Source organism: Schistocerca nitens, chromosome 12 (genome assembly GCF_023898315.1).
Source record: "Schistocerca nitens isolate TAMUIC-IGC-003100 chromosome 12, iqSchNite1.1, whole genome shotgun sequence".
Taxonomy (NCBI): Eukaryota; Metazoa; Arthropoda; class Insecta; order Orthoptera; family Acrididae; genus Schistocerca; species Schistocerca nitens.
Window position 1 is genome coordinate 88,057,108 of NC_064625.1, and position 13,733 is coordinate 88,070,840.

The 13,733-nt window shown below is 40.7% G+C and overlaps 1 protein-coding gene across 1 annotated transcript in view; it reads right to left on the minus strand.

Moving 5' to 3' along the window:
* LOC126214925 (slit homolog 3 protein-like) overlaps nt 1-13,108 on the minus strand; it is a 143,228-nt gene extending 130,120 nt beyond the window's left edge. Inside the window, exons 1-2 of the mRNA XM_049941565.1 lie at nt 13,097-13,108; nt 6,282-6,286 (exon numbers count right to left, since the gene is read on the minus strand). Of these exons, the coding sequence (XP_049797522.1) occupies nt 6,282-6,286; nt 13,097-13,108 (17 nt within the window). The remainder of the gene's footprint in view (nt 1-6,281; nt 6,287-13,096) is intronic.
* Between the last annotated feature and the right edge of the window lie 625 nt (nt 13,109-13,733).

Consider the following 13,733-nt stretch of genomic DNA (forward strand, 5'->3'; position numbering starts at 1 on the left):
ACAAAAAGTGCTGCCTTTCTTTGAACTTTTTCGATGTACTCCGTCAGTCCTACCTGGTAAGAATCCCACACCGCGCAACAGTATTATAAAAGTGGACGGACGAGCGTAGTGTAGACAGTCTCGTTAGTAGGTCTGCTACACTTTCTCGGTGTCCTGCCAATAAAACGCAGTCTTTGGTTAGCCTTCCCCACAACATTTTCTATGTGTTCTTTCCAATTTAAGTTTTTCGGAATTGTAATACCTAGGTATTTAGTTGAATTTACGGCTTTTACATTAGACTGATTTATCGTGTAACCGAAGTTTAACGCGTTCCTTTTAGCACTCATGTGGATGACCTCACACTTTTCGTTATTTAAGGTCGACTGACACTTTTCGCACCATTCCGATATTTCTTCTAAATCTTTTTGCAGTTTGTTTTGATCTTCTGATGACTTTATTAGTCGATAAACGACAGCGTCATCTGCAAACAACCGAAGACGGCTGCTCATATTGTCTTCCAAATCGTTTATATAGATAAGGAACAGCAAAGGTCCTATAACACTACCTTGGTGAAAGCCAGAATTCACTTCTGTTTTGCTCGATGACTTTCTGACAGTTACTATGAACTGTGACCTCTGTGACAGGAAATCGCAAATCCAGTCACATAACTGAGACGATATTCCATAAGCACGCAATTTCACTACAAGCCTCTTGTGTGGTACAGTGTCAAAAGCCTTCTGGAAATCCATCAATAAGGAATCGATCTGAAATCCCTTGTCAATAGCACTCAGCAGTTCATGTGAATAAAGAGCTAGTCGTTTTTCACAGGAACGATGTTTTCTAAAGCCATGATGACTGTGTGTCAAAAGACCATTTTGTTCGAGGTAATTCATTATGTTCGAACACAATATATGTTCTAAAACCCTACTGCATATCGACGTTAACGATATGGGCCTGTAATTTAGTGGATTACTCCTACTACCTTTCTTGAATATTGGTGTGACATGTGCAACTTTCCAGTCTTTGGGTACGGATCTTTCGCCGAGCGAACGGTGTTATATGATTGTTAAGTCTGGAGCTAATGCATCAGCACACTCCGAAAGGAACCTAATCGGTATACAGTCTGGAGCAGAAGACTTGCTTTTATTAAGTGATTTAATTTGCTTCACTACTCCGAGGATATATACTTCTACGTTACTCATGTTGGCAGCTGTTCTCGATTCGAATTCTGGAATATTTACTTCGTCTTCTTTGGTGAAGGCATTTCGGAAGGCTGTGTTTAGTAACTCTGCTTTGGCAGCACTGCCTTCGATGGTATCTCAATTGCTATCGTGCAGAGAAGGCATTGGTTGCTTCTTGCCGCTAACATACTTCACATACGACCAGAATCGTTTTGGATTTTGTGCCAGGTTTCGAGACAAAGTTTCGTTGTGGAAACTGTTATAGGCATACCGCATTGAAGTCCGCGCTAAATTTCGACCTTCTGCAAAAGATCGCCAATCTTGGGGATTTTGCGTCTGTTTAAATTTGGCATGTTTGTTTCGTTGTTTCTGCAACAGCGTTCTAACCTGTTTTGTGTACCAAGGAGGATCAGCTCCGTCGTTTGTTAATTTATTTGGTATAAATCTCTCAATTGCTGCCGATACTATTTCTTTGAATTTATATCTGGCATACACTTATATTATTAATTTGGAATGAGTGGAGATTGTCTTACATTACAGGAGGAAACTCCAGCTTCTTTCACAACCAGCCTTGACCGTTCATTTATTGACCGACCAAGTCCAACAGGCATAGTTCATCTCAAAAACTGACATCCGGCACCTTTACAACACAATGCATGCACATTTATCACGCTTGTATTCACCACTCTGGCACTTACATGTGTTATTAATGTAACTTCATTTCACATTTCCACTGGCGTATCTCGCGCGTGCATTAACTTGTGATCCTGTAACGTTAATAACCTGACTATGATACCTAGACGAGTCTATTCCCGAAATTTCACTAATCTATATTAATCTTTTTTTTTAAATTATGTATGTCCATCTTACTGAATGGACGAGAGACTTAAGCTGATAAAATATGTGAGAGAAAGTACCACCACAGCAGTTTCTTGAGAACGTCTTTATTCTATTACACTACAGTTTCCGGCCCTATAATTCCCTGGACTAGCTTTCTGCAGCAGACTATATTCATTACCGTGTTGCCTCCAATACCCTGGTGACAAAGCGGTGTCGAGTATAGTCTCCTGTTGAATGGTAGCCCACGTGTGCTACTCAGCCGGTCGGTGTGGCCGAGCGGTTCTAGGCGCGTCAGTTTGGAACCGCGCGACAGCTGCAGTCGCAGGTTCGAATCCTGCCTCGGGCATGGATGTGTGCGATGTCCTTAGGTTCGTTAGGTTTAAGTAGTTCTAAGTTCTAGGGGACTGATGACCTCAGATGTTAAGTCCCACAGTGCGCAGAGTCATTTGAACAATTTTTTTTGTGCTACTAACAAGGATCCCACAGTAAATGTGCCAAGGAAATCAAATAATCTTTTGGCAGTGGTTGGCCTGAGGATTGGGGTAATGTGCCGCCGAAACTTGTCGTGCGACAGAATAAAGACGTACTCAAGATACAGCTGTGGTTGTACTTTTCCTCTGCTGACACGAATAGTATACAAAGGAATGGAAAAGAAAATTCAGGATGTCTTAGATGACAATTTGTTTGGCTTTAGCAAATGTGAAGGCACCAGAGAGGCATTTCTGACATGTGTTTGATAACGGAACCAAGACTAAAGACAAAACAAGACATATTCATAGGATTTTTCGATGTGGAAAAAGCGTTCAGCAGTGTGAAATGGTGTAAAGTATTCGAAATTTTGAGAAAAATAGGTGTAAGCTGAAGGGAGAAATGGGTGATATACAACAACTGCAAAAACCCAGAGGGAAAAAGAAGAGCGTAAGACCAAAAACTAAGTGCTCATATTAAAGAGGTGTAATACAGAGATGTAATGTTTCACCCTAGCTCTATACATCTAAGAAGCAATGACGGGAATAAAAGAAAGTTTAAAGAGAGGAATTAAAATTCAAGGTGATAGGATGTCAATGATAAGATTCGCTGACGACATTGCTATCCTCAGTGAAAGTGAAGAACAAGTACAGGATTTGCTGGATGGAATGAAGAGTCTAATGAGAACAGATTGTGAGTCGAGAATAAATCGAAGAAAGACGAAAGTAATGAGAAGTAGCAGAAATGAGAACAGTGAGAAACTTAACATCATGATTGGTGATCACGAAGTAGATGAGGTTAAGTAATTCTGCTACCAAGGCATCAAAATAACCCATGACGGTCAGAGCAAAGAGGACATCAAAAGCTGACTAATACTGGCAAAACGCGCCAAGAGAAATCTACTACCTACCATATGGCAGAATTTGCTAATAAGGATGTTGGTAAATCTGCTTATATGTCTCCCTCTGCATTGTGTTTGTATACTCGTAATAAGAGAAAAATATCTGTTAATGAGTCTGTATTTATTTGGGTTAAAGGTAAATGAGTATGAGAGTATGTAAAGTTTGTTGGTGACCGTACTTTGTATTTTCATAAATAAATTCATCTGTTTGTAAACTGTTCTGTAGCGTGCGACTGGATTCGTGATTTCCTGTCAGGAATGTCGCAGTTCGTAGTAATAGACGGCAAATCATCGGGTAAAACTGAAGTGATATCAGGCGTTCCCCAGGGAAGCGTCCTGGGACCTCCGCTGTTCCTGATGTATATAAATGACCTGGTTGACAATCTGAGCAGTTCTCTTAGGTTGTTCGCCGATGATGCTGTAATTTACCGTCTAGTAAGGTCATCCGAAGACAAGTATCAGTTGCAAAGCGATTTAGAAAAGATTGCTGTATGGTGTGGCTGGTGGCAGTTGACGCTAAATAACCAAAAGTGTGAGGTGATCCACATGAGTTCCAAAAGAAATCCGTTGGAATTCGATTACTCGATAAATAGTACAATTCTCAAGGCTGTCAATTCAACTAAGTACCTGGGTGTTAAAATTACGAACAACTTCAGTTGGAAAGACCACATAGATAATATTGTGGGGAAGGCGAGCCAAAGGTTGCGTTTCATTCGCAGGACACTTAGAAGATGCAACAAGTCCACTAAAGAGACAGCTTACACTACAGTCGTTCGTCCTCTGTTACAATATTGCTGCGCGGTGTGGGATCCTTACCAGGTGGTATTGACGGAGGACATCGAAAGGTTGCAAAAAAGGGCAGCTCGTTTTGTATTATCGCGTAATAGGGGAGAGAGTGTGGCAGACATGGTACGCGAGTTGGGATGGAAGTCATTAAAGCAAAGACGTTTTTCGTCGCGGCGAGATCTATTTACGAAATTTGTCACCAACTTTCTCTTCCGAATGCGAAAATATTTTGTTGAGCCCAACCTACATAGGTAGGAATGATCATCAAAATAAAATAAGAGAAATCAGAGCTCGAACAGAAAGGTTTAGGTGTTCGTTTTTCCCGCGCGCTGTTCGGGAGTGGAATGGTAGAGAGATAGTATGATTGTGGTTGGATGAACCCTGTGCCAAGAACTTAAATGTGAACTGCAGAGTAATCATGTAGATGTAGAAATAGGGGTCTTAATTTAACGAAATAAATTCTTAGAATGTAGGTGTGGATCTCAGCATTGTATGATAGTGAAACTTGGACTGTGGGAAAATCAGAAGAGAATTGAAGCATTTGAGATTCGGTGCTACAGAAGAATTTTCAAAGTTATGGGGACTGATAAGGTAAGGAATGAGGAGGTTCTCAGCAGAATCGGCGAAGAAAGAAATACAGGATAATTTGTTCCACCGTGTACAAACTCTAAGGACTGATCTGTGAGTGGATACGGAACAAAAAAAGACAAATGAACTTATGTACGGAAATGCATGGTTTCCAGGCTAGGGACTGTGCTACTGCCTGAGCGGAAACTACATTCTTCAAGTACAGCGAAAGTAAACATCAGACGAGAGCTGGGCAGTGGATACTTCCGGTGTACAACATCAGTGGGTCTCAGCACATTGATTCTCTAACTTTACTTGAGAAGGCGTGACTGAATGACGTACGAATATGTTCTCTTTTACACTTAAAACCACAAGAAAACAATAGAAACTTCCCACCCAAACCTCGAAAAATGGATTATTACGATTCATGGGTTTAGTACTGGTTTTGAACAGTATTTCCTGATTGCTTAGCTACGTTTGCACCGATCCTTTGAAAGGTGAAAGTCTTCTGCAGATCCAACGATAAATTTCATTGTCCCCAATCTCACTTCGTTCTTGCAGGAAACAGAACAATTTTCCACTCCCAAGTGCCAGCATCACACAACAAATTATCGAATAACGGAAAGAAAGTTGAAACCAAATCGTGAAGTGCTATGTAATAGTCATATAACAAGATCTATAGTAGTAGTGCTTGGAAGTAATATGAGAGAAGTGTTATCTTGAAAGTCTGCTTACGTCATGGATTCATCCTCGGCCGACTAAATGTGTTAAGGTGATAGCTTGCGATATGTGTTACATATGAGTTGGAATCTCATTGTGGCAGAAATTTTCAATTGTCATTATAGATCACTGCCAATGGAGGGAGTACTTTGAGTTAGGTTATAGCAGTCTTTTCTTTTCAGCTTCGGATTTGTGGATCCACCTTGATGTAAACACTTTATTTGGTATTCTTACATTAGTTGCACTTATCACTTTTCATCGTCGTAGTTTTTCCCCGAATAATAACAATCTGGCAAAATGGATGTAGTTAGATGGATTAAAATTTCATTTATTTTAGATTCTCCACTACTGTACTCGTAACTAGGGTTTTAGTACCATTACTGGCAAGATCTTTCCGTTTCTTTTCCTTTTAGTTAGTAAATGCTTTACTTTTTCAATCTCATTTTTTCCTCTCTTTGTGATTATATCGATCAAATGAAGGGCTTATTTCAATAGTGGTACAAGTCCATTTTTGTTCATTCTGAGATACAGAGTCCTAAATTTAAATGAGCGCTGCAAAATCTGCAGTTGATATACCAGAAATATTCAGGTATATATACTGTTCTCAGCTTGGAACTCTCCTCAGTTACAGACATCATTTTGTGGTCTACGTCTAGCGCTACCATCCACTGGCTTTTGGGACTGAAGCGGCAATATTCCAAGACCTTTCAGAAAAAGTTCCGCATTTTTTTAACCGAAACTGGGCGAGAAAAAAGTGTTGCATTTCTCATTGAATGCCTCTCGTAGCCTGAAACTTGATACTCGTATACCACAATAAAGTTATCCATATTTCAACTCACCTGGGCTGAAAAATAAAGTAATACACGTTACATTGAAAGAATGGTGATAATTTAAAATTCCACTGTTGTAAAAAATCTAGTGTATGCAAAAAAAAATTTTTTTTTTCATACATCCATCTCTTACAGAGCACATCAACTATTCTAACCAGCACATGTGACAGTTCAGTGCCTAAAACTACTGAAAATTACTGTTCTGAAATTAACTTTTCCAAAAATTCAAAGAAATGTCTGTTGTTCGTCTCAAAATGGTGAATTTTAACAGACGACTTGTAACACAGAATCAGAGTACTACAGACAGAAACGGAAAGGCGTTTTGAGTATCGCAATTCAAGCGAAAGTTCCCTCCGCACATTTGTATAACCGCGCGATTTTAACGGGAGGTCCTGGTCGACACCAATGAAAAAAATGATTTTTTTACGTAATTTTCATCCCCAAAGTATATAAGATATAACTGCTACAAACCGGCCGCTGTACCCTAGCGGTTCTAGGCGCTTCACTCCGGAACCGCGCTGCTGCTACAGTCGCAGGTTCGAATCCTGCCTCGGGCATGGATGTGTGTGATGTCCTTAGGTTAGTTAGGTTTAAGTAGTCTTAAGTTCTAGGGGACTTATGACCTCAGATGTTAAGTCCTACAGTGCTTAGAGCCATTTGAACCAAACCTGCTAAATGACTTTTTGATTGTGAAAGTATTTTTGCTGTTATGGCGTTTTGAATGGAATCGATCGAAGTAGAGGCAGCTGTAGGTTCCCAATGAATTACACTGCCGTTGTTCCACATAAGATGTGACCTAAGTATGAAGTTCTGTCCAATGAAGATTTGCGTAAAACATGCAGCGGTGCCGATACACGATATGACAACAAGAGCTTCAGCGCATGCATTTGGAAATTGGTACCGAAACGCCATTGTGGAATAACAATGTTGAAATAGCGGCATAGTTATGTTCAACGTAGGCTATTCATCTATTCTGGAAACCATGAACGTGTTAGAAATTGTAGCGACGAACAAGTACTTCGCGCAGTTATCCGACAGGAAACGCTTGAAAGCTGCAGAGCAAGGATTATCTCAGTTTTTAAAAGAGTCCAGGGTGGAAAACAGCACCATATTTATAAACAGATCATGTTTGAGGAAGAGGATGCGTGCCTCTATGGTGCTGAGATCGCAGGTCAGTGATAAGGTTTGTAGCGACTTGTCTTTAATCAAAGTTTAAACGCCTGATTTCTCGAAACAACAATTCTCAGCGCACGAAACCCTCAAGATCTTTGACAGGTTAACCGATGCATTTTATTTTCAGAAACCAGCCTTCAGATGCGACAGGTGGTAGAGGACACTTATGGTGAATCGAGATTTCTTTTTCCCTCACTAAGGGACGCACGAGAGATCAATACGTAATTCCCTTTTTTTTATCCCAAGAAAACTTCCTTTCATTTCTGCATAACACCAGACTCAACACCTTGAGGTACAACGAGGTCAATAGCTGTTACTTGAACCACAGAACACACCGAGAGTGAAATGTCTTTGATTTTTCTTCCAAGAAAGGTTGTTGTTGTTGTTGTTGTTGTTGTTGTCTTCAGTCCTGAGACTGGTTTGATGCAGCTCTCCATGCTAGTCTATCCTGTGCAAGCTTCTTCATCCCCCAGTACCTACTGCAACCTACATCCTTCTGAATCTGCTTAGTGTGTTCATCTCTTGGTCTCTACGATTTTTACCCTCCACGCTACCCTCCAGTACCAAATTGGTGATCACTTGACTACAGAATTCAAAATGAAATCTCGTGAGATATGATCACGTACCTAGGTAACCCTTTAATGAAATGAAATTAAATAAATTGATGACTTGCAACATATTGCACTGTTAATGCAATCAAGAAGTAATATGAAACAAAAATCAAAACAAAAAGTGAATAATGGCCCTAAATCACTCACTGTCGAGCCTCAATAACTGTCAAACAAAAATGTTTCACGTGGAGGACCCTACACTGCGTTTACTTTGGATACTGACTATATGTGACTTGATATAATTCAATACGTTCCATGCAATCAGGTGACTGAAAACAAGTACATACATCCGATAAGGAAAGTTAAAAATCAGAACAAAAGTGTATAAAAGCTGGAAGAAGACCAAAAAACATGTAGTAGTACAGAGTAAATAATGCGTTACAGTGCAAGACGTCAAACTAGTGCGACAAACTCTTGAACAGAATGAAAACAAACTTGACATTATGGGTCTTTCACTCAATCATTCACTGCTGTTGGAAGTCTGTTGAAACTTAAACCTGCAGAATAACGTGCACCTTAGTGTGAACTGGTTATAGGACTGTTTACTCAGGTGCAAATAGTTTTCTTGTTTATTGTTTAGTGCGTGGATGTGATAGTTACTTTCGAATGAGTTGCTATTATTAATCTCGAATCATATATACGGATGACAGAGTTACAACATCGGTACACTTGAACAGCGCCAGCCATGGTGGCCGAGCGGTTCTAGGCGCTACAGTCTGGAATCGTGCAACCGCTACGGCCACAAGTTCGAATCCTGCCTCGGGCATGGATGTGTGTGACATCCTTAGGTTAGTTAGGTTTAAGTAGTTCTAAGTTCTAGGGGATTGATGGCCTCAGATGTAAGTCCCATAGTGCTCAGAGCCATTTGAACCATTTTTGAACAGCGCCCTGCTCAGTGTTCACGAACTGACATATGGTCCTGATCGTCCTTTTTTGGTTTAAAAAATGGTCGTGAATGTACGTAGTTGCCGGCCGCGGTGGTCTAGCGGTTCTGGCGCTGCAGTCCGGAACCGCGGGACTGCTACGGTCGCAGGTTCGAATCCTGCCTCGGGCATGGGTGTGTGTGATGTTCTTAGGTTAGTTAGGTTTAAGTAGTTCTAAGTTCTAGGGGACTTATGACCTAAGATGTTGAGTCCCATAGTGCTCAGAGCCATTTTGTACGTGGTTGTCCCAGAAGACGATAACATGGGATTTAACAGATTTAAAATGTGAAAATTTAGCCATCAAACAATATTATATTTAATAAAACAAAAATTAAAACAGTTATCCGTGTCAAACAATTTTCCACCATATCGCTTTCCGAGCACTTGACAGCCTCATCTTCATGAACATCGGTGGATTACTTTACAGTTTTGTTCGCTGGATGTAGCCACATGTCTCTTTTGAGATTCATTGCGCAGAAAACGGAATGTGCCACTAGGATTACCAATATTAAACAATGATTAAGCTTCTTACAATACATACCTGCGGCAAGAACCGTGAGGTTTGTCATAAACATACATTTTCTTTTTTAGATGTCCGCATGCTTAGCTGCGTGGTTACGTGCTCGCCTCTCAGGCAACGGGCCCGGGTTCGATTTCCAGACGGGTTGGGGGATTTTCTCCGCTCGTGGACTGGGTGTTGTGTTGTCCTTATCATTTCATTCTCATCACCGGCACTCAAGTCGCCCAATGTGGCGTCGACTGAAGTAAGATTTGCACTCGGCGGCCGAACTTCCCCGAAAGGGGCCTCCCGACCAGCAATGCCATACGCTCATTTCTTTTGTTTTCTTTTTCAGATGACTCACAAGCACGAATAAACGAGATAAACTGTCAGAGAGAGTACAGATGAAGAGACAGAGTAGCTTCTAAAAGTCATCGAACATCCGTTACTAGTTTACACAGCGAATCAAAGATATACATAAATAATATACAAGACAGTGTTTGACTCTTTACAGTTTTTCCGTCAAAGAATATCATCATTCCAAAAAATAAAAAGAAATATGAAAAGTATAAACCTTCCAAATCTATATTTCAGCGTATTTATACAGTTTTCAGGTTTGGTCATTTGCAGAGTTGTATGATTTAATTCGGTCAATCGACAGCAGACAGCAGCAAAATTTACTATACCTTAGAGCTTCTAAAAAAGTTCATTGCCGCTGCTTCAACTTTGTCATTGTCCGTATTCTACACATATTTCCCATTGTGAATAAAAATGTCAGGTTCTTCATAATGGTTCAGTCTCTAGTGTTTGCCTAGTTTGTGTGATCTTATTAGATTATTATGGATGTTGTCAATATCGATAATGTGAGTGTGTTGCTTTGTGTCAGTGTGACGTGTAAGGATGAAAATGTATATTTATGACGAACCTAATGGTTCTTTATGCGGTCGCGCGCCTGCTACGGTCGCAGGTTCGAATCCTGCCTCGGACATGGATGTGTCTGATGTACTTAGGTTGGTTAGGATTAAGTAGTTTCTAAGCCTAGGGGACTGATGACCTCAGATGTTAAGTCCCACAGTGCTCAGAGCCATTTGAACCACAAAATGAGTAATCCTTTTGCCATATTGGGTAGACAGTTGCTGTCGATAAGGGATCTCACATCGATTCCATATTCCTAGATTTCCAGAAGTCTTTTGATACCATTCCTCACAAGCGACTGTTAATCAAATTGCGTGCATATGGAGTATCATCTCAGTTGTGTGACTGGATTCATGATTTCCTCTCAAGAGGTCACAGTTCGTACTGATAGACGGTAAATCATCGAGCAGAACAGAAGTGATATCTGGCTTTCCGCAAGGTAGTGTCATAGGCCCTCTGCTATTCCTGATTTACATAAATGATCTAGGTGACAACCTGAGCAGCCCCCTTAGATCGTTTGCAGATGACGATGTAATTTACCGTCTAGTAAACTCATCTGACGATCAATTCCAGTTACAAAATGATCTAGAGAGAATTTCTATATGGTGCGAAAAGTGGCAGTTGGCACTAAACAAAGAAAAGTGCGAGGTCATCCACGTGGGTACTACAAGAAATCCGATAAATTTTGGGTACACGATAAATCGCACAAACCTAAGGGCTGTCAGTTCAACTAAATACCTAGGAATTACAATTACGAGCAACTTAAATTGGAAATACCACATAGACAATATTGTGGGGAAGGCGAAACAAAGACTGCGCTTTATTGGCAGAACACTTAGAAGATGCGAGAAACCCACTAAAGAGACAGCCTACATTACACTTGTCCGTCCTCTGCTGGAATATAGTTGCGCGGTGTGGGGTCCTTACGAGGTAGGATTGACGAAGGACATCGAAAAAGTGCAAAGAAGGGCAGCTCGTTTCATGTTATTGCACAATAGGGGTGAGAGTGTCACTGATATGATACGCGAGTTGGGGTGGCAGTCACTGAAACAAAGCAGTTTTCTTTGCAGAGAGATCTATTTACGAATTTTCAATCCAACTTTCTCTTCCGAATGCGAAAATATTTTGTTGACACCCACCTACGTGGACAAATCATCATCATAATAAAATAAGAGAAATTAGAGTTCGAACGGAAAGATTTAGGAGTTCCTTTATCCCACCCGCCATTAGAGAGTGGAATGGTAGAGAAGTAGTCTGAAAATGGTTCGATAAACCCTCTGCCTGGTACTTAAATGTGAATTGCAGAGTAACCATGTAGTTGTAGATGTACATGTAGACTGTAACACTTACTTCAAGCGAAATCGAAGTCAAAACTGCCTACGTCCAAAAAAAAAAAAAAAAAAAAAAAAGAGAGAAGAAGTAATATAATCCACTTACTGACAGATAATTATTTGAATTTATGTTTTCACCTGTGTGTGGCTAAATGGTATTATACTGCTGAAGGCTAAATTACATAAATTAAAAAAGTATTTTACTTCCGCAAATACGCTGCAGTCATGGACTGTGCGGCTGGTCCCGGCGGAGGTTCGAGTCCTCCTTCGGGCATGGGTGTGTGTGTTTGTCCTTAGGATAATTTAGTTTAAGTGGTGTGTAAGCTTAGGGACTGATGACCTTAGCAGTTAAGTCCCTTAAGATTTCACACATATTTGAACATTTTTTTCCGCAAATAGTCGCCGTTTCCTAACCGACGTCAAATATAGACGACACAAGGAAATTTAATTTTTTATATTTTTATATTGATATTAACTTTTTATATTTTACGTTGTATTCTTGTTTTTGTCTATGATTTTGTATTTATATTTTGTATTTTTTATTTTATGTTATTTATTTGTGTTTACATTTTATATTCATGTTTATGATTTATTTCTATATTTCATATTTATATTTTTTATATTTTATATTCATGTTTATACTTTTTTTCTATATTTCATATTTATATTTATTTATACGCCTCGAGCTTCAGCAACAGATAGCTCGCGAACACCAGTGAAAAACGGATTACTTACATCTTGCACTGATGAAGCCAGACGTTCCTCTTGAAAATGCAGCGGAAAAACTGTCGCCCGGCTAAGAGCCGCAGCCAGAAGAAAATGCCGAAGACGCCTCTCAGGGAATGAGAAACGCTGCAATTGCACGCTCGCCTACCAGCTACCGCTCAATGTCGAGACTCACGCACAGGCACGCACTGTCCTTTGGAACTGGTGGGGCAGCGCCCAGTACCGCTTAGGGATGTTTGCGCGTCGCCACTGACGTCACAGACTGCCGGAATGCACCGTAGCAATCGTTGTCATAGCAACGCGCTGGCGTTACCCAATGGATAGCTGTTCCCGGGAAACGGCGTGCCAGCCGAGCGAGAGGGAAATCGGAGTTGTGTGCAGCGCTATGCACCGTCGCCTTCTGACAGGATTTAGCTGAAACGGCTCTGAATGTCGCACTGTCTCAGTGTCTCTCGAATACCATCGTTGCTTCTTTTGTGAAACGCGAAGTATGTACTGTACTCCTTCACCGAAACACATGATAGGTAGAGGGTGTTTAGGAACAAGTGTCACGTACCCCTACAGGAGTTACTCATGGTCAAAACTAGAACAAAAGCTTCTATATTGATATGTCCCCAAACAAAAACCTGTTGAGGTGAGGACTTACCTGTCCTCTCATTCCTATCCGCACGTTACGTAGAAATAGACAGAATGGACAGTGTTACACACACTTTAGTGCCGGCCGGGGTGGCCATACGGTTCTAGGCGCTTCAGTCTGGAACTGCGCGACCGCTACGGTCGCAGGTTCGAATCCTGCCTCGGGCATGGACGTGTGTGATGTCCTTAGGTTATTTAGGTTTAAGTAGTTCTAAATTCTAGGGGACTGATGACCTGAGAAGTCCCATAGCGCTCAGAGCTATTTGAACCATTTTTGTTACGTGTCCCGGAATGAACTAGTGTTTGGAGTGACATCCCATGACAATGATGGGAGCACATCGTGATGTCAGTTGTATGTTTACGACCAGTGTAAATACGGTATTTCACTCATGAGTGCATGTGTGCGCGTGAGTGATGTAGTATGTATCGGAGTCTGAGGTGGTACATGTAAAACAAGAAAATGTCATGAAATACTCGTGTCAACATCTTCGTCTCACTAAAGGAAGGCAGAAAACAGAAAGATCAATAATCTGCTGCGCTTCTGAAAGAAGGTACTATGTATAAACGAAGCAAAGTTGCTGAAGTACTTTTTCGGGAAACATTTTACTTGTAGCATAAAAATTAACACACCATGTATTTTGGAATCG